The 21,928-nt window shown below is 43.6% G+C and overlaps 1 protein-coding gene across 2 annotated transcripts in view; it reads right to left on the reverse strand.

The window, feature by feature from the left end:
• Window positions 1-21,898, reverse strand: part of Sgo2 (shugoshin 2) — a 24,872-nt gene extending 2,974 nt beyond the window's left edge. Inside the window, exons 1-8 of one of the 2 annotated variants that reach the window (XM_010617580.3) lie at window positions 21,820-21,898; window positions 17,893-18,021; window positions 16,073-16,248; window positions 15,212-15,289; window positions 10,810-10,895; window positions 6,667-6,896; window positions 2,367-5,186; window positions 545-695 (exon numbers count right to left, since the gene is read on the reverse strand). In XM_010617580.3, the coding sequence (XP_010615882.1) occupies window positions 545-695; window positions 2,367-5,186; window positions 6,667-6,896; window positions 10,810-10,895; window positions 15,212-15,289; window positions 16,073-16,248; window positions 17,893-18,019 (3,668 nt within the window). In that variant the 5' untranslated portion in view covers window positions 18,020-18,021; window positions 21,820-21,898. Of the gene's footprint in view, window positions 1-544; window positions 696-2,366; window positions 5,187-6,666; window positions 6,897-10,809; window positions 10,896-15,211; window positions 15,290-16,072; window positions 16,249-17,892; window positions 18,022-19,912; window positions 20,009-21,819 lie in introns of those variants that run through there. The other variant, XM_010617581.3, reaches the window with a different exon arrangement.
• Window positions 21,899-21,928: the final 30 nt, after the last annotated feature.

A 21,928-nucleotide genomic window follows, 5' to 3' on the forward strand; every position in this document is an offset into this window, starting at 1 on the left:
ATGCCCAGAATCCCAGCCCCATGGGAGGCTAAGGCAGGAGGATCACAAACTGGAGCTCAGAATAGTCAATTTGGCAAGACCCCATAACAACAACAACAGTAACAGACGGGAGACAGCTCAGTTTGAGGGCCCTAGATTCGACCCCAAGCATGGCAAAAAATAAAAACAAACCAAAACAGGTAGCAGATGTAGCAAAGTGCTGATACCCAGCGGGCTCGAGGGGCATCGGGTTGGAGGGCACAGTCGTCTTGGTGGGGTATGTTTGAACTTTAAAAATAAAAAAGAGTGTAATTCTTTGAGGTCAAAGAACACAGAAACCACAGTAACTTCTAGGGAACGAGGTGGGAAATAAATAAATGTGGGTGAATAAATCATAGAAGACAATTTTAAAGGTCACAATTAGCAAGTAACAGTCTGAGCGACGATGGTAGAGTGGTAACTAAATGAAACTAAACCAATTTAAACCTGGCGCCCCCTCCTGGTCTTGGTCCTGTTTCTCCACACCTTGCCTGCCCCAGGACTGCAGCCAAGCCCACCCACTTGCCTTTTGAGGCTGGGCTCCTTCAGGCTGAGCGGGATGCACCTGCGCTTTCTGCTTGGTGGCATGGAGGCTCCATCTCCCGACTCGCTCTCAGACTTCGCAGTTTCACTTGAAAAGAAACTGGTGTTTGTCAGGTCCTGCAATGTTCTGTTACCTGCAGGGAGCATTTCCATGAATATTTTTAAGTCTACCCAGAGGCACAGAAATAGATATAGGTTAATAGTGGTATGCAAATCACTGGCAGAAAAATTTAAAAATTAACTATTCATGCGCACCCATGTTTATAGCGCTACAGTTTGTAATGGCTGAAACTTTGAAACAGCCCAATTGCCCATCAGTTGGAAACTGGATAAAGAAGATGTGGTTTTCTATAAAACAGAGTACTACTCAGCCATAAAGAATGAGAAACTACAGTCATTCATAGGAAAATGGATGCATATTGAGGTCATACTCTTAGGTGAAATAAATAAGTCACACATGTGTAAATACCAAATAATTTCTCTGGTGTGAAAAACTATAATTGTAAATAAAATCCTAATGGTATAATTGACAATGTGAAATAGGAAGAAAAGGGCTAAAGGTGTAGGGGAAGTGGGAAGGGTAGGGGAAAGGCAAGAAGGGAAAAGAAATAAATCTGAGAAAATGAAAAAATGGAAATAAAGTTTTTGTAAATAGGCAAGGGTCCAGGGGGTGAAGGGAGGGCAGGGGTATGGGGGAAAAATGAGAACCAAGACCTGTCATGTAGAGGTACAAGATCTCAATGATGAATGCAACTGTACTGTAGGCCTAGAGTGTACCAATACACTCAATGAGGAAAAAAACAAAACAAAACAAAACAAAACTATTCAGTGTTGAGAGGAAAAGAGGCTAACATTGGAAAAAGCTTCACCCATTCTGAAATCACATCAGCTGACGAGAGTTCCTGTGCACCGCCTGTGAGGAGGTGGGCAGAGCTGTGCAGACCCAGCACTGAGAGTTGACAGGGATCTCTAGTATTACAACGTGTTATAATCTCTGACCAAGATGATAAAAAGAAAAAAAATTCTTAGGATCTAATGTGAAGGAAAAGAAGTGGAATGAGTAACATTATAGAGCAGATTTCAAATGGAGATTTTAAAAATCTGCAGATTTCAAGTGAGTACATATTTAGGAAATGTGGCCTATACTCCCTGGTGATTTTTTCACCCCTGCTTTTTTCTGATTTTCTACTTTTGACTTTCTGTATGAGTATTATTTTGATAACTGGGATAAATAAGAAGCCAAACACTAATGGTAAAAATCTCACCTATCCATCAGGACCTAAAATGCTATTTAGTGATATCTTTGCAAACTCTGCTAATCAAATCCAGTGGTGAATTTGTCTGCTTTTATCAAGAGATTTACCCCATTTCACCACTCCTCTTTGCTCCTTCGCCAACACTCAGGGGAAAGGGTGGTCCCACCACCTGTCCGCTACAACCCCTAGAAAAGGGCTGGGCCAACTAAATACATGCTATTGGGTCGAGAGTCCACCCTTAAGAAACATGCAACTATCTGGCAAAATAAAATGGTGCAGCTCATCACACACAAGTAAAATACTTAACTTCCTTCCAAAACATAAAAAAGAAGTTCTTTGCCTGAAGCCGAGTTAGGCAACTTCATGGTAACTGCCACCCGTGTGGGTCTGAACTCCACGACATGATGCTGTGTTCCCCACATACTAAACTGTAACTCCTTGATGCCGTGTCTATAGCTCACCATGTATGTACTGGTTTAAAATTCTTTGAATGTACCAACCCTAACAGGAAGTGCGTGACTGGCTAAGTGACAGCACTGACTGCCCTACCTGCCTCTGGCTTCTGTGCTCTCTGAAAGACACTGGCTTGGACTTCCTTTGTCTTCTTGAGCCCATCACCATGGACCTGAAGGACACGTGAGCACTCAGGGGCAGAATGGTCTTCAATGATCAGGATTTTATGAGAAGAAACACTCATGGGCTTTGAACCCACACAGACACCATCGGAGGAACAACCCTGTATATCAGATGAGTATATCTGAGAAAAAGGCTGGAACACATCCGTGTAAAAGTCTGGCTCAGTGCTGCCAGTGCTCTTGCTCTCCCCAAGGTTTTCCTGGTCGGAATGCTCAGAGCCAGCAGGCCTCCTGCGCCCAGTGTGCGGTGCGACTGCTATGGCTTCCGGGGAGCCTGGTAGAAGAGCCGTGGAGGTCTTCCTCTGCTTTGCTCTGGATGTTGTCACGGTCACCTCTGTGGTCTGGCACTGCCCAGCTTTTCTGGCTTCCACCCAGGGATCACTGCCTTCTGCGTCTGTTACAGAGCGTAGTCTTCTAGCGGCAGAGTCTGGCCCACTGGCGATGCGTGTTAAGCCAGACTCTGGACAGGCGGTATGAGAAGAATCTGCCCACGATGGCAAAGCCAGCTTGCCCTGCTCTCTTGTCAAAATGCTCCTTGCCTTGCCTGATGATTTTTTCTTAGGCTTTTTAACTAGTTTAGAGGGATCTGGAATTTGGTCGTAATTTTCCTTCTCATTACTGTTGATCTCCATATAATATTCCCTGATAAGGCCTTGGTGATCAGGTCTTGGTTTAGATTTACTGATTTTAAAACCAAGATCTCCTGAGTAGCTTTTTTGGCCATGTACATCATTATCAATATCCTTATGTACCTGGATTTTAGAAATTATTTCTGTCTTCCGATTTACTTTCTGCCTAAGCTTCTTATCTGTTTTTGATTCACTTTGCTGAGGAAATTGCGTATTGGTGACACAGCTTTTCTGCGTCTTATAGTCACATAAGTTTCTATGATCTTTGGTGGGAAGATCAACTGTTTGAGACTCATGTGTGACTTCTGGGTTTGCAGAAACAGTTTTTTCATCCTTCTGGGTTGTAACAAAGTTACCTTTTTCTGGAGTGTGCAGGCCTCTGCCTCTACTCACACAGGGGCGGGGGAGCTCAGAGATTATTTCTGTATTTTGAGAACTTCTTTCTCTAGCCAAGCGGGTTTTGGAATCACTCTGACAAGCAGCCTGCACACCATGGACCTGCTTCCTCACCGCAGAGAAGTTCTGAGTCAAATCGCTGTCCTGGGTGGGCAGAACAGGAATTTGAAACTCACTCAAGTCTTTCGGGTCTCCAGGGAGGGTTTCTTTTTCCTTTTGGAGGCAGAGTGAGTTACCCTTTTCTGAGTGATGCCAACTTTTGTCATCATCAAAGTGATTCACTTCAGAAATTATCTCTGTCTTCCGATTTATTCTCTGCCTAAGCTTCTTATTAATCTTGGACTCATTTTGCTGAACCGGGTACACGATGGTGGCCGGCTTTCGCCAATCCAACACGTTCTGGTTCTCACGATCACATAGGTTTCCATGATCTCTCATGAAAGGAACAAGCATTTGAAAGTCTTCTGAAATGCCTAGGTTTCCAGAGACGGTCTCCTTATCCACTTGGGTTTGGAAGAAAATGTTCCTTGGCTGGGAGGCACACACATCTTTACCATTACTCTCATACCTCTGGTTCACTTGAGAAATTATTTCTGTGTTTCTGTTTACTTTCTGCTTAGCCTTTTTGACTTCTGACTGATCCTGCTGAGCAGGCTGACTATCACTGACAGACATTTTCAGCTTCAACATATTCTGGGTCTCACAGTCACATAAATCTCCATTTTCTTTGGAGGAAAGGTCAGTTGTCTGAAATTCATGGGCAACGTCTAGGCTTTCAGAAATGGTTTCTTTATCCGCTTGGTTTGGGACTAAGTGTTCTTTTTCTAACTTATGAATCACAAATGTCTGCCTGGAAGCTTTGCTTTTACTGCACGCTAGCAAGTTCCACCGCATTTGCATACCTCCCTCCCGCGCTTCCTCCCGTGGGCTGGCTGCACCCAATTCTTTCTCCTCTCCACTGCACTCGGCACTGTGTCTTTCTTCCTGGCTAGAGCCATGCCGAAGGGTCATTTTCCTCAGTGGATTCACCGGAGGCAGCTGTGCTATACCGAGAGTACAATCTGGGTCTCTTGAATCTCCACTGCCGCCAAGTGCAGAGCTTCCTTCCTGTCCGTTTTCCGCCTTCTCTTCAGGGTCCATACCTGCACTAATCTTATGTTTCCTCTTTGGCCTTTCTCTCTTTGTTTCGGAGCTCCTGTTCCTCACCTTCCTGAATGGCTTCTGCTCAGAGTCACTTATCTTTCTATTGCTCCCCTGTCTGCGGCCTCGGGAAACGGTGACAACTGTGCTCACGTCAGTGGCTGTCAGTTCCATGTCAGCCCCGTAGACGGTCATCTGCCCCCAGGGGTCGCCGCTGTCCTGGGGTCGCCCTGCACTGTCTGCACCAGGCTCCCTGGAAGGTGCTGGAAGGTTTTCCAGGCCAGGAAGTCCCTGCACATTTCTGGGCACTGTGATGTTTTTCTCATTAATACAACCCTCTAACTCCACAGGCTGGCCGAGTTCCAGACTCGAACTCTGCTGCCACCCTGAACCTGCCCCCTGGGGTGCATCTGCAGCAGGGCTGTCCAAGTCCCAGGATGACACGCGTTTCTTCCTCGCTGTCACGTTACTCAGAGACAGCTTCTCCCTTCCACGGCTGGTGCATGGGGCATTGGTTATCTCACCCAGCGTGGCAGGCTGGGAACTTCGGTCTAAGTAGGAATGACTCTCTATAAAATAAAGGGAAATACAAAATTAAGAAATCAGTAAAGAAGTTAAGCAGTAGTAGATTATTTAAAAAATGTTTTTTAATTCTTTTCCTTTTTTTAAGGCAGTCTCACTACGTAGTTCAGGATGGCCTCAAACTCACTGAGATTCTTATGCTTCAGCCTCTCCAGTGCTGGGATTATAGGCATGCACCAGCAGACCTGGCAAATTTCTACAGTATTCTTTGGTTTTGGAGACAGGGTCTTGCTATGTACTAAGGCTGACACTGAGCTCACAATCTTCCTGCCTCAGCCTACGGAGTGCTGAAACTGTAGGTGTGTACCACCATGCCTGGCAAGTCCTCACATCACTAACAATCTATGAGATAGCAGTGGATTAGAAATGACCCGAATAGTCCTACATCACATTTTTCATGTGACTCCACGGGAAATGCACACTGAGAACTGGCCCTGCCCCAGCCCGGACAGTGGATCAGAGGAGCATACTCACATCTGCACCCAGAGGGAGACCAGAAAATGAACCGTGCATGGCACTGGTAAGACCACTCAGAAGGGTCAGGAAGGAGAAAGGACTCTCGGCGCTAAGTTGGGGCAGCTGTGGCTGCGCGTGCCGACCCGAGAACCGGACACATCCGAGTGCACCGCAGCTGCACCAGCATCGCATGTCAGGGGTACCACATATACCAAGTGCAAGAGCCACAGTTCTCAGTCCTGACCAGGATCTACTTTTTGCTTTACCATTAACCGGTTGTAATCTTGAAAAAGTCACTATACCTATTCTTCAGCAGTTTTCAGGTCTACGAAAAGGAAAGCATGAAACCAAGCACATATTTGGTATCTTTCAAATCAGATGTTAGGAAATCCAGCAAACCTCCTGGGCCGATCCTCCCTGAGCCCTCCTTCCAGAGTAGCAGCACTGGGCCTGTGAGCTCACACTGCCAGCATCTGCTCTTGGATCTTTCTTTTGAGGTGCTGTGAGTCGAACACAGGGTCTTCCCACAAGCTACATCCCCAGCCCTTATTTTTGGCTTATTTATTTACTTGTGGTACCGGGGATCAAAGTTAGGACCTTGTGCTTGCCAGGCAGGCACGGCGCCACTGAGCTACATTCCTGGCCCTTCAGCTTTTATTTTATTTTATATTTTTTAGTACCGGGGACTGAACTCAGCTTCAGCTTTGAGACTAGGTCTTGCTAAGCTGCCCAGACTGGGCTCAGACTTGTGCCCCTCCGGCTGGGGTTCCAGATGTGTGCCACCATGCATGCTCTTACTCTAAATTTAAAGCTCTACCTGTAGCTGTAAGTGATGGAAGTCAGCTCATCTGTAATATAACAGATCAATCTGACTTATTAACTATTTATACACACACACACACACACACACACACACACACACACACACACACCTCTCATTGCCCTGAACAAGACAATCTGATGAATGTAACTAGCACTGATACTCAAAGTGAATTTTTAAAACAATCTCACCTTTGGGAGGTGCATCGACAGTAGAAGAAATACGCTCTGAATCATCTCGACCACACACACTCCGGTTATCTTCTCTAAGAAACAACACATCCACATCACACTGAGTCGGTGCAGACTGCCTTTCTGATACTGCAGACGGAGTGTCAGGTGACGCCCTCGAGGTGACACCGCTGTTCCCCGGCGTTTTCTCTTTATCGTCCTCCTCATCATCATTTGAAGGTAGCGGAACCCTAAAGCCAAGTGAGGATGAAGTGAGGAACTCTGTATTTTACAGAGCTGGAAAGCAGAAGATGCCTCTGCACAGCCTGCACGAGGACATTACAGACAGCTTCGTGCCAATAATGCGATGCCTTCCATGAGGGAAACGGACAAATTCTTTAAAACCTTTAGATAAAGCAAATAGAAAATCTGTATATTCCTATAAGTCTATGAAAGAAACTGTATGTTATAAAAAGGCTTTTCACACAAAAACCACAGGCCCAGATAACTTCTCTCAAACAAACACTTCCCAAAGACAGAAAAGTATCTAACAACTCACTGAACATGACCAGTGTAGCATAAACACCAAAACCTGGAAAATTATAAACCATTTTCATCACTAACATGCAGGCAAAAACTGTTTAAAACAACGGGCAAATAGAATTTTATGATATAGCATAAGGATTACATCAGGAAAATCAATCCTTAGAACTCACTGCAGGAAGAGAAAAGTATTAAAAACTCATTACACTAACAGAACAAGGAAAAGCAGTATCTCCTTGTGACAGGAAACACATTTGATAAAATCCCACAGCCGTGAGAAAGTCTTAGCATCCAGACTACAAAGTGACTTTCTTAATCTCACAGGGACAGTGGCAAAGTTAATAATAGGAACACACTGTCAACTACTTTCACTCAATATGGACTATGTAACTAATGCAATACAGTTAGAAAAGATAAAAGGCCTATAAACCCAGGGGTATAGGGAGAGAAATAAATAACAAAACTCTGTTCATAGAACAGAAAGAGGAAGTCCCCCCAAGAAGCCATTAGAATCAATAGCAAATTTCCTGGAACAAGGTCAATAACCAAAAATCAATTGTATGTACAACCATCAAGAAGATGAAGTTTAAGAAACGGCAACACTCAGAATGCCATTAAAATACTAAATAAGTAGGAATGGAATAAATCTAAGGTATACAACAATGGTACAAAAAATTATAAGACACGGATAAAAACATAATATGTAAGTAAACTAAGTGATATAACATGTTTATAGATGAAACAATCTATTTTATAAAATGTCAGTTTTCTCCAAATTGAGCTATAGTCCACACAATCCCAATCAAAATTCTAGCTTTGTACGTGTGTATAAATTGACCAGTTTATTCTAAAATTCATAAAGAAATGCAAAAAGACCCCAAAACAGTCAAGATAATACTAAATAAAAAATAATTACAATGGAGACTCACATTATGAAGTAGGAAGACTTGCTATAAGGCTAATAATTAAGACAGTTTGATTGACAAAAAGACGCATGGAACAGAAGAGAGGATTCAGAAAACAGAACCTTCCCCACAGTCACTGATTTCGTGTGTGACACGGGCAACACCCCAGTGGGGCAGAGAAAAGTCAGTGTTTCCACAATGGCTTAAGATCAGCAGAATGTCCCCACAGAAAGAAATGAATCATGATTCTCCCTGACATCACACCCCAAACTCTAGGAAGACTGAACTACAAACAAGAAAAGGAAATTAAAACTACTTTTGGAAGGAAATAAGGGAACATCTAGTGACCTTGTAATCAATGAAGATTTTTTCTGTAAAAAGGATACAAAAAGTAGTAATAAAAAAATTGCAAGAATATGGACTGGGAAGGAACACACACATGCACACATATGAATGCACACAGATTTTATAAAGAATTTCTGTTCATCTAATGATGCCCTTAAGAGAAAGAATGGTAAACCACAGAATAAAAATATTTGTTACACATAAAGCATGCATATAAAGAACAGCTTAAAAAAGGGTAGAAAACCCAATGCTTACCTTCATTGGTTATCATGGAAATTAAAATCAAAACCTCAACTCAATATGACTACACACCTCCAAGAAGGCTGAAATGAGCAAGTATTACTGAAGACACAGAACATAAATCCATATCTACTGCTGGAAGGAATATAAACTTGTAAAACACTTCCAGAAAACTATTTGGCAGTTTCTCCTACAGTTAAATATACCTAAACTTCGTAATTCTAATCCTAGATATTAGGAAACTTGGTGCAATTTGTAGCAGACGAAAGTCAGAATAAAATGCTTGCCCTAAGAATGGAGATCCTATGGTATGATCAAACAGGAAGCCTACACAGCACTGAGAATCATGGTCTACAGCCACACATAGTATGATGGACAATGTCACACTGCTTAGCACAGCAGCCACAGGAAGTGAGCCAAGCACTACAGGAAGTTCAAAATCACATGAGCCACCAGTGATGTCAGCAGTCAGAATAGCCTTTATCACTGGGTGGTGTCTGAGGTAGTGCTAACGTTCTCCTTCTTGGTCTGGGCACGAGTTGTTCATTTGTCAAGTTCTAATATGTACGTTGTACTTGGGACAAATATTCACTCAAAAAATATGAAATTTTTTGGAGAGCAAGTTGTTCGACTCATGTGCTTGAATGTCATCAGATTTTTTTAAAAAACCTACAGACCTACATGACAATAAAATTTACTATTTCAAAATTACAGTGATTAAAATGTACTAGTATAAAGGGGTCATACTGTACATAACAGGTAAATCAATGGATAAAATCAGGATGAATAGAAAGTGACACAAGAGATGTGAGCTTTTCTTTTAAACTATGAAACATATTGTTTTAATATATAAGTCCCTTCATTGGTTTAATGCTTTTACTTAAGGCCCTCCTATAAAAACTTTAAACCCGTAAGTTGTAGAACAGACAAAACACTGTCTGAAAGGGACAAGAAGACTCAGGTCTATGCTGTCAGCTACCTGAGTCGTTTCGATTTTCTAGGCCTCAGTGACTGTCTTTTTAGGTGAAAGGCTTCATGAAAAGCACTTTCTATGACTTATTACCAAGTAAATAAAAAAATGAGAATTTTAGCAGGAGAAAAGTAAAGATCAAAGTCAATCTTGAAGCCTGGTACAAACAAATTCCCCAGCAAAAAAACAGGCTAGAACAACAACAAAAGAAATGAAAAGTAGCAGGATACAGCAGATGAACTTACTGAACTGAGGGCTGAGCTTCCTGAAATTATAGCCTGAATATCAGATCCCACAAACCTGCGAGGGTGACAAACCCTCAATGCTGTCTGGGGACAGAAACCCAGACTGGATCATGGAAAATAGTGTGCTCTGAGTCACGGCAGCTCAGAGTGCACCTGGGCTGGCTGGCTGCCTTCTCCCCCTCCACCACCTGCCTTTCTTTTCTTCCTTTTCTTCTTTCACTAGAGGTGTTCATAAGAAAGCCAAGTACTATTTCTACATTCATAACTGACTTCTATGAGAATGTCTAATTTCTTTTACTACTGTGATGTTAGCAATGCAATTTTTTATGATGTATTAGAAATAAATTTCATTATTTGTTTTAAAATGTTTTTTCTGGGGCCGGGGATTTAACTCAGTGGTTCGGTGGCCTGCCTTGCAGCACAAGGATCCGAGTTCAATCCCCGGTACCAAAAAAAAAAAAAAAAAAAAAAAAAAAAAAAGAAAAAAAAAAAATGTTTTTTCTGGGGCCGGGGATTTAACTCAGTGGTTCGGTGGCCTGCCTTGCAGCACAAGGATCCGAGTTCAATCCCCGGTACCAAAAAAAAAAAAAAAAAAAAGAAAAAAAGAAAATGTTTTTTCTGTGTTCAAGAAAACACACAAAGTTGGGCATGGTGGTGCACACCTGTAATCCCAACACTTGGAAGGCTGAGGCAGGAGGATCAATGCAAGTGTGAGGCCAGCCTGGGCTACATAGTGAGCTCAAGGCCAGCCTGAATTATAAAGTGAGACTCTGTCTCCAAAAAGGAAGAAAAGGAAGGAAGGAAGGCAGGCAGGCAGGCAGGCAGGCACTAAATAAAAATTATTAAAAGTCCAATCTACCTTCTTCCACATTTTAAGTTTGCAAGTCAGTATTTCACCAAATTCTGCAGCAATTACCTCGCGAATGGAAGACAGATCAACTCACACTGTTTGCTGGGTCGTTTCTTTTTGCTATTGGATGGCAGAAAGGAGCTCTGGTGGAACTGGTTTTGAAAACAACAAAGAAAATGGAAAGCAACAAATAAGTACCAAATTACTGAGGATGCCAACAGTAACAGAACAATTCCCACATCAGCCTTCCAGCACCGGGTGAGAGGAACAGGGTGAGGCAGGAACAGCTCCTCACTGCCTCCATAACCCACCATGCTCCCTACCAGGGCTCTGTTCAGGATCCCTCCAGACTTTTTTCTGTGCATGGAAGTAAATGCATACATCCACACATATACAGGATCTCTGCGCTTATATATTATACACTTAGATTCTCTCATACATTTCTATAATTTGAAGACCAGGTGATACTACTCTTTCATATTTTTGCTATTTTCCAAATTTTCTAACATAAACATGTTTGTTAAATAGGGGTCAAAAAGACCAGGAAATGATGTAACACAGAGCCGTGTGGTGAGGCCTCTCCCGCTGACCAGGGCAGGGTGCGGCTCTGCTAAGCTGCAGGGGCCTGAAGTCTGACCCTACTGCTACGCCTCCTCGTGTAGAGTGGATGGGGGAATCTGCTAACAGAAGAGCGAGGACACCCACAGTGCCTCAACACGGCACACCTAGGATGTCCCAGGTCCAATAGGAAATCACCTGCCATACCAAAGGCTAGGAAAACCTGACTTTGAACTCTGATATGACACAAATGTTGAAGTTACCCGACACGGATTTTAAAGTAAACATCATAAAAATGCTTCAGTAATCAACTACTAATCTGCTTAAATGAAAAAAAACCAAACAAGACTCAGAACAGAACTAGCAAGTTATCAAAAACAGAATTTTTAATGAACCAAATGAAAATTTAGAACCGAAAATAGAACCAAAATAAAATAAAATAAAATTCCAAGGGCTCAATAGCAAAAACAGAGAGGAAAAGTCGGTGAAGTAGAAGACAGAACAACAGAAATTACCCAAACTAAGAGAGAAAAGAGAATTTAAGAAATGAATAGTCAACGCCATGTGGGCAGCAGCAGAGGGCAGATGGCAGGGCCAGGACATCTGCAGAGCTGTGGTGGAAATGTCCCAAACTGGGTAGTGTCATCAACCTACAGGTCCAAGGAGCACAGTGAACCCCAAAAAAGATGAACCCAAAGAAGTTCATGCCCAAACCATCAAAGTCTAAATTTTCAAAACTAAATATAACAAAAAAAATTCTGACAGCAGGAAGAGAGGAATGGCATCTTGCCTACTAGAGTTATGAAAGAATAAGAACAGAATAAAGTAAGTATTCACTCTAAATTAGAAAAATAACCTAAACACAGAACGGCAAAGAAAGAATTTATTAAAAATAAATACAAATTAGTAAACTGGAAACACCAAAATAGTAAATTCAAAATAAATTAGAAAGATGACTTTTAAAAGAACAAAATAAAATAGATATCGCAGGTAATTTTCCAGGGATAGACAATAAAACTGACCACAGAAGGAGTCTCCTAGGGACTGATCCCCACAGACAGCAGAGTTCACAAAGAGTGCCCCACTCTCCACAGCCCAGGCCGGACGGCGGCAGAAGAGCTCCATCTAACTCTCCAAGAAAACAGTGAAAACTACTAGTTTTAATATCCCAATGTCAGTCATGGGGCTGCCTTACCCTTCCCTGACGCCCACTCAGAACAGCCACAAGGAAAGCGAACCACCACACGCAGAAGTCAGACTCCAGTCAAGCAGCTGGGGAGCCGCCCACTCCCTGGTTTGCTGTTCTGTAACTCTGCTGCCAACTCATCCCTGAGTTCCCCAAGAAGTACAAGCGAACCATGCCAACTTCACAAAGACATAAAAGAACCAGGGGAGAGAGGAGGCTTTCTTCTACGACATTCCCAACAGTGGAGCATGGTTTCAGGGCCATCAGCTCCCCAAAGCTCCTCCCTCTTCCTCTCCTGCCACCCTGTGCTGCTCTAGCAGATGCCAGGCTGTGTTTATTCAAGGCCTTTTAGTTCCAAGTTGAACAGTGGAGCAGAGGCCCCCACTACCACCCACCTCACCAGGCAAAGCAGCTACCTGGAGGGCCCCTAAGAATATCACGTTTGGATGCCAGCCCTGGTCACAGGGTGTGACTTTGAAGGGTACAGCCTTGGCCCTACTCCTCCCTTCACTCTATGCTTCCTGGCTGCCACTCAGTGAATGGCTCTCTACCCACCCTGGGCCCTGGACACGGGCTACAGGATTTAATGTTGCATTGCTGCATTTCAGTCTTGCTTTGGTCTCATTTCTTTCTAATCCCCTATTCCTCCCTTTTGGAATAGGAATGCTTATCCTGTGCCATTGCATGTTGGAAGTATTTAATTTTCTTTTTTCATTTTCACAGGGGCTCACAGCTAAGTGTTTGCCTCAAGTCTTAGAAGAGACTTTGGCCTTGGCTTTTTCAGCAACTCTAGAATTGTTAGGACTTTGGCAACTCTTAGAGATGGACTAAATGCATTTTGTCTAATAAGTCAGACACGAGCTTTCTGGAGATCAGGGACAGAACATTATGGTTTACATCTATAATGTCCCCCAGCCTCCAATTCAGAGGTGGGACCTGTTCAGAGAAGACGGGTCACAGGGGCGTGACCTGGGAGGTGTGCTCTTGTTCCCAGCTCCTCCCTTCATGCGCTGCTTCCTGGGGCCATGCAGTGGACAGCTTTCCTCCCACCATGCCACTCTGCCTTGGAGTCCACAGACCATGGATGGAATCCATTGAAACTGTGAGCCTAAATAAACTCTCTTCCTTTAAGTTGTAGGTATCAGGTTTTCTGTCCCAGGAATGAGGAAGCTGTAAGTTCAGGTGCTAAGTATAAAACACACTCCTGGTCACAGGCTACCTTGAGCCTCATGTTCTAATGCTAGCAGTTTGTACTACCTGTGAACTTGATTCCATAGGGATATTTACACAAATTCTTAAAGTGGATTGAGTTATACTACTAAGTGTATTTTCTTTGGCTAGGTTTTTAAAAAATTCTGACAAAGACCAAGGATTTAGCTCAGTGGTTCTGCCACCTGCTTTGCAAGCGCAAGGACCAGAGTTCGATCTCTGATACAAAAAAAAACAAAACAAACAAACAAAAAAAAACCTGACAAAAGAGCTGAATATTGACCATATAGGGTGAAACAGTTCTGGTCTTCTTACCACAAGGACACCATATTTAAACTCAAAAGAGCTTTATAAGTGACTTTTAGAAGTTTATAAAAGGAAGGATTTGCAAAAAACTTAGAAAACACAGGAAAATACTCATAAAAGGAAACATTTTTTGCATTCTTTCTACTATCAGAACACATGCTAACCAAATTGAAGTCATAACTTTGTGGATATAACCATTATCCACACCTTGTTTAATAAGGAAAAGAAAATTTAAAGTGCTTAAATTCAAGGTCACAGGCCCAGGAAGCTGAGATTTGAATAAAAGTAATCTCATTTATTAGCCACACTCTGAAGCACTAAACTGCCTCAGAATCTAAAAGGAATTTATCTAAAATTCAGATTTCACAAATGTTTCTTTGTTTTATATATCACGCACATTTTGCCTTCTTATCAATAATTCTTTCTCAACACTTTTTTTCTATGTTACAAATTTGAATTAATTTCACTTGCATTCAGTCCTTTACCCTTAATTTTTCTTTTTCTCATTCTAGATTATAAGCAGTCCTTATTGGTAATGTTAATGTTTTGTCTGGCATATGTTTAAATAATTTTCCCAGTTTGCCATTCATATCTTTTATGTGAATGACTTTTAACCCTCTAAAATCTTTTCTCCATTTCTGATTTCCTTTATGGTTATTATCTTTGCTTGTATAGTGGTCTCTTCTACCTAACTTGAATTTATTTTTGTTCTTATTCTAAGGCTTTTTAAAATATTTAAATCCATCTAGAATTTATTTTAGAAGGTGGTATAAATAGAATCTGCCCCTATTTTCCTCCCCTATAGCCTTTCAAATGTGCCTAACATTTTATTTCAGGAGCACACCAACTCTTTCCTCATCAGAAACACTACCATCCTACTGAGCTTTCATGTTTACAAGTCTGTTTAGGGCCAATGCTTTCCCATGAGCAGCCTTTACTCAAGAGTCCCACTCTGCTTCCTGCTTCTGTGACCCTGAACTAAGCTATTAGCAAGGTGTGGATAATCCTATTACTTGTAATCAAAATCTGACTTTTATGTAATAGTTTCAATAATCAATTACACAAAATGATAATGAATAGTTAGCCAGTTAAAACAGGGACTGTACTTTCTTTGTACAAAGTTTAAAATACAAATCTCTAACCTTGATGCTACTTAACCTGTTATCCTCAGTAATGCTAAAAATATTACTCACACATAAATTCACTTACCTCAGAAAGACTGCTCATTTCAATTGCAGTTATCAAGTTATTGCTCAGAAGTAATTCTATTTCTATCAGCTTCTTATTCTACACATGTAAAATAAAGACCTGTCTTAATCAGTTAAAATTTGGAGTTTGACAACCATACATTTATGAATACTTTCTACTGAGCTAAAAAGGCATTACACTGAATAGCCATACATGCACATATACACACACCAACAGATTTTGAATGCTATTGAGATATCAATTATAAATTTTCCTATAGACACTTTTCTCTCTTCTCATAAAGAGATCACATGGTAAGTAACAGTTGGATAGCCATAGCAATTTAATCTTCAAGTATAACGAGACAGTTTTCCATTTTAAATTAATTTTTGCTCATGTTAGATTTAAATCTATAGCTGCAACCTAGCCAACCAACCCTTGGCTCTCACTGCCCACTTGCAGACAGACTAAAAGTTGGAAAGAAAAGCACTAATTACAGCCTCCATTCAATTTGGCTTGTAGGCTCTGAAATGTTAGGATTAGTGCGGACTACACACCCTCCAGGAACTCCTTTCTTGTAATTCCCTGTAGTACTTATGTTTGCTTTTAAGTACTAATAGACCAGGTGTTGCTAATGATGAGCAATCTAATATAGATCACAATATGACTGTGGTTACAGAGCACACAAGGGTACTTTCAAGTCAGACTTCAGGAGCCTGGGAGTAACAGATGTCTGTCCTTTAACGGATTCATGTAATGCTGACTTTCAACAATTCTTTACAACAGCTGGAGATATGAAAAACATTTTTAGAGTTTCTATATTAATTTAGTTCAAAGATTTTAATTATAAGATGGAATTCAAAAACAGTGTATCTTACCTACCAAGTTATCTAGCTTTAGTCGAAGAAAGGCATTCTCAAAATTCAGTTTCTCCACTTCTTTTTGCAACAGCATCTTTTCAGTTGCAATTCTTCGAGAGTTTTCTTTCTCCCTACTGAGAGCCTGAGCCAATGCTCTGTTGTTGTGCTTTAGGGAAATTTTGAAAATAGAAGAATTGTCTGCAAAACAGATTTTTTTAAAGAGTTAATAATGAACTTATATAAATTTTCACATTCCTTAGTGAACTACTTCAGACAAAATGAATTTTTCTTTTTAAGTCTTAATTGGAGGTTGGGAGAATGGCAAAATAGATGAAAGTTTGAAAAATGTGCGCCAGAGTTTGAAGCTGAAAAAACAAAAGCTAGGTAGATGAGCAGAGCTGAGTGGTGCAGAATGTGCGTCAACCGCGTCAGGAACGGAGAAGCCACGCAGACACAGCCTTCCAGGCAGTGACATCGGTCACCACACTGGACTCTAGATACCCACATGGAAAGTTGCCCCCACAGCAATGCCTGTCCTAGAAATTATAAAACCAGTTTCTGTGGCTCCACAACCAAGCTAAGACAGTTCTCATTCCAGGGGTCTCCTTGCTGTGACATCACGTGGGGTATTCAACCCTGAGAGAGCATCTGCCTCCAGCCAACCCCTACCAGGAATCTACTGCAATCTACACTTGACCTCTTTTTTTGGGGTACCAGGGATCGAACTCATGTCCTTCCGCTTGGGAGGCAGGTGGTAGAACCACTGAGATAAATCCCTGGCCCTACACTTGACCTCTTTTTAAAAGTACTGGGTACATGTGATTTAAATCACTACTGAAATAGTTGGTAGCAATGAAATTTCAATGTGAATTTTTAGGTTAAGCTTGCTTTAAATATATTGTTTCTTTAGTACACTTAAGCATAATTGTATTTTCATAATTTGCATATTATAAAAGTGTAGCAAATATAAAATTTCATAAAATATACTAGACAGTTTGGGCACCTGAAAAACATGTTCCCCAAAACCACTTTACCTTTGGCCGAGCGTGGTTTCAAACAGCCCTGCTTGGCACTGTCAGAGGAAAGGGACCGAGTCAGGGTCTCCAGAGGCTGAAGGGCAATGACAGTCTCTGTTGCAGTCTGTGAGGAAAGCACTCCACTCCCTAGCAGCAGGCCCACACCATCCTGCCACAGACCAGGCAGCAGCCACCATGGGAGGCGGGCTAACCCCGGACACCCCCGAGACCATGGTCTAGATGCTCAAGGGGTGCAGCTGACCCCAGCTGTCCTTCACAGGGGCTCCCTCAGCAGGAGATATGACTGCAGGAACCTGCCCCACCCCAGCAAGGAGGGGACACACCCCAGGAATCATATACAGAGGTGACAAAAACATCGTCCCATCTTTTCTTGCCTTTCCGATAGCTCCAGAATGCATGACACCCCACTTCCACAGTGCACAGTGCCCTGGCCACAATCACCACTGCAGCCCTGTCTGTCTCTGCCCACCCTTAGGCCACGGTCACCCAACTGCCACAGCAAGCCAGAGCAATCTGCTGCTCCCTTGGCTCTTTTCCAGAGAAGTCATGGTGCAGTTTTCTTTGCAGGAAAAGAGGTAGCTTCCTTGGGCTGTACAGCTCCTACCTCTGCCAAAAACACAACTATCACCTGAGGGTAAACCAGGAAAGCAGCCAAAGGAGCCAAAGGACACAGGAAGGAGGATGGAAAACAGGTGATAAGATAGACACTTGAGTAATTTTCTCTATTTGATATATGGTAGCAAACATATCACTTCTCCAGGAAAAGGTATAAATGTGAGTATAATTGGGAACTAAGGGAACTTACTTATTATTTTTGTTTTGATTTTTGAAGCAAGAGAAACGTTCAATGTAGTCTTTGAAACTCTTTTGTCTTTCACGCGTCTCTTAATTCCTGTGGTCACTGAGTCAGGACCTATCTCCGGAGACTCCATTGCTGAAAGGGAAGGAAGAGAAAGGACAGGAAAGGAAAGGCTGTAGTACTTATTGATAAAAAGTAAGAGGTCTATGACAAACACACCCTAAAAAGTAACAATCGTGACTTATGATATACTTTGTAGCTAAGTATTTGCCAAACTATAACATTTGAAAGTAGGAATGAAATCAAAGGTAATTTAAAGCAGAATCTGCAAAGGTAAAAGACTGTACTTTTATTCAAGTCTTTATCTATACACCAGGTGCTGGTAGGAGCCAGGGACCAGGCAGGATGCGTGAGTACAGACGCTATGGGGTGCGATGCAGGGAGGGCAATGCCGAGATAGCTATGAGTTCAGGGCAGCACAGAGGAGACATCTGATCGGATGGAGGGGAGGGGACTGCAGGGCAGGCAGGACTTCTAAAATGTCTGTTAGATCTGTGTCCATTAGACCTGGAAATCTCATAGTGGACATGGGAGGCAAGGACAGTCCCATGAGAACATGACAGGAGGAACGGCTGCAGAGCACAACACACAGGAGAGCAGTGAGTTCTGCCCAGGCAAGGTAAGGACTGGAAAAGCTCACACCGGAGGTACCACTGATGCTGAGCCATGTGTCAATGCGAGCCCAGCCTCCCAGCCCCACTGTCAAGCCCTCCTGCCTCTACCTGCAGATCCCCTAGACAGAGCTGCCCCACCACCTGCCCAAGTCCCCAGATGTTCTCACTGTTCCACAGGACCCAGACTCCCAGGGCACTGTGTCCCTCACACCCGCACAGCTTCCCAGAGGCTGAAAAGTGGCCCCACGATACCGGACCACCACAACCCTTACTCCGCATGGCCCAAGTCTGCAGACTGCGTCAGTGGGGTCTTGTGATGACAGCACCCTCAATACCATCACTAAGTGGTGCAGAGTAGCAGAGACCCGAGTGACGCTGTCATGAGCCGCAGACTGTGCCTGGGAGCTAGGAGGTAAGGCTGGCTGTCCCTAGCATCCGAGAGGCACAGTGCTGCAGTCCGCCTTCAGCCCAGAGACACCAAGTTTATGCCTCCAGAGCCACCTCATGTGTGCCAAATGCCACAGGGAATGAGGAGTCCCCGAGTCTCTAGACCTCTGGATACACATCCATTGTCAGCAGACCTCACAGGCCCAGTCCCTCCTCCCAGCGTTCCCTTCGTCCTTGAGACTGCATCCTGTCAGGTGGGGCTGTATCCCCAGATCCTTCCCAGGAGTAGTGTGCCCATGCTTACTGGCCTCTCATCCTCTTCCTCCCCAACCCCAGCCTCAAACAGAGGCCATCAAACTGACTGACCTTGAGTCTCCCGCTACTGCTGCTCACCCCAGCCCCAGGTCGCTTCTATGTGAGCTCCTAGTTTCACACCTGGCTCATTGTCACTCTCCATGGCACATTTCCCATGACAATGGCTCCCCCCATGACCCCCTGATCTTTGTCTGTCTTCCTCCCTTCGCTGTGAACTGTTCTCCTAGGGCCACAGTGCCTTCCCAAGATGTGGGCGTGTGCATGGGACCCTGCATCTCCTTCACCCGGCAATCTCTGCTCCTCTACTCGACATCACCACTCTTCCTTCTTCACCACATCTCAGACAACTGCTCCATTTCTCTGTACTTTGACAACGAAAGTGTGTGAGAGAATTATCTGTGCTTAGTTTGCCACCCTTGCATACCCATTTCAGGGACATGTGCTCTTATTCCCCAAAACTGCTCCTGTGAAGGGCCCTCATGACCTCTATGTGGCCAGTCCTAATGGCCAACCCAGAGCTCATCTAACTTGAACCATCAGGATCTATACGGATTCAATTGGGTTAATTTCTCCTTCCTCAAAAACCACTGCAAAACCTTGTATCTGGAGGGCTTTTCCTATCTAACCATTGCTCCTTTCTAGTCTCTTACAGGTTCCTCCAACCTGTAGCAGGAGCTCTTCTGGACTGCTGTTCTTCAGCTACAACACTTCAGTTTATGACTTAAAATACCAGTCTTAGTTAATTTTCTCATTCCTGAGACAAAATACCTATAATAAAAGGAGGAAAGATTTATTTTAGCTCACAGTCTGTAGAGGTTTCAGTTCGTAATTGACTGGTTCCAAGGCAGGGTAGCACGGCAGAGGGGAATTGCAGAGGAGAAATAGTCCATGACATGGCTGGCAGGCAGGAAGCAGCAGTAGCACCCTGCCTTCCTTCTTTTCCCCTTACATTCCATCCAGGCTACAAGCCTATTGATTGGTGCACCCACACCCAGGGGGGGCCTTCTCATCATTCACACCCAGAACTATGCTAACTAATTTAGTTATCATTCACCCTTAATCTCGGCATCACACACCCTAGACCCAGCCACCTTGGAAAAGCCCCACCTATAAGTACATGGGGCTTTGGTGGTGGGAGCATCAAGATGCAAGCCTTAACAACCACATAGATGCCAAAATCTCTGAAATGTCTTCAGGTCCCTGGATTCAAATGGCTAAACTGGCCAGATATGGTATTCACCTGTAATCCCAGCATTCTGGAGGCTGAATCAGGATTGTAAGAGTTAGAAGCCAGGCTGGGCTACATAGTGAACAAGACCCTGCCTGAATAAAAACAAGAACGATCCCTTTAAACTCTAGTAAATTCACAGAACTTCTATGTTAAAAACCCTCCTTGGCTTTTTAAGCTATTTCACAATGGCCTCTAATGCAGTACAGAACTTAACCTTTTGTACCTTCTCCAGTGCCCCAGCCATGCACCTGAGCACTCTGCTCAGCTCCTGCACGGTGCCGTGCTCCCATGCGGGACTTCTGTACGCCTGGCTCCTTGCTATCAACTCCTCTTTCAAACAATCCTCCCGGGGCTTGCTGGCTCCCTTCAAGTTTCTGTTCAAATGTCACTTTCCAAATGCACTTTCCCAGTTCAGAGTGCTTGGAATTGCACACCTGTCCTGTTTTACTTCTCCTCATAGGTTTACCAATGTCTACCAACAAAAGTTTATTTAATTTACTATCTATGTTTTCTTACTGAAATGTAAGTTTGGTGGGGGCATGGGGGTTTCTGTGAAGTTTGTATGCTGATGCCCTCGGTGCTTAGAACAGTGCCTGGAATACAGCAGCCATGGTAAACACTCATGGCAGAAATGACAACAGATGAACGGAAGAATTTTCCAATAAAAATAGTTTGACTATTTTTGGGAAGGCTCACTTGGAAAGTGACACTGAATAAAGACTTAACAGAAGAGCCCTCTATTGGGATGGTCTCCTTTGAAAGCACCGAGCTGATGTCAGACCAGGTTAGGAAAACGGTGTTAGAAGGAATTTCTGCAATAGGGTAGAAGTTGAACCATGAACCTTTCATTACTAAGGCTCAATGCTGCTTCTTAAAGTTTTGCAAAAACAAAAACTTTAAACTCAAAGATTGTTATTCCATTAAGAGCATAAGAACACAAAACCCCTGCACAAACTGTAGCATCTCATAGCATGAAAGAGAACCTGAAATAAACCCTAGTCCCTCTCCCAAAAACCCAGGCCACTGTGCATCTCAGGAAGCCACAGTGAATGACTGCCTTCCCCCAAGCAGATTCCAGCTCCCTGCCTCGGAGAGCCACGCTGCGCCATATCCAGGCGCGGGCAATTAAGGGTCTTTCTAGGAGGCCTCTCCGAATGCGCCTCGGGGAACCAGGCCCCGGGCTCTGGACCGGAGACCCAGGCCTCGGACAATGCAGCCCAGCCCAGTCTCGCCGGGCGACCTCTACGTAGCTGAGGCGTTTTCCAGACGGACAACACCCGGGGTCTTCTGTCAGCCGCGGGTCACCCCCGCGTTTCCCGGCCTCACCCGAGTCCTGCCTGGACCCCGGTCGCCGCCGTCGCCGTCCCGTCCTCCCGAAGGCCCCTTCTCGGAGGCGCCGGAGCAGCCGCTCCCGGGCGGAATCTCCTCTGGGCAG

The sequence above is a fragment of the Fukomys damarensis genome, unplaced genomic scaffold (assembly GCF_012274545.1).
Source record: "Fukomys damarensis isolate Sample0158 unplaced genomic scaffold, DMR_v1.0_HiC HiC_scaffold_26, whole genome shotgun sequence".
In the NCBI taxonomy this organism is placed as follows: domain Eukaryota; kingdom Metazoa; phylum Chordata; class Mammalia; order Rodentia; family Bathyergidae; genus Fukomys; species Fukomys damarensis.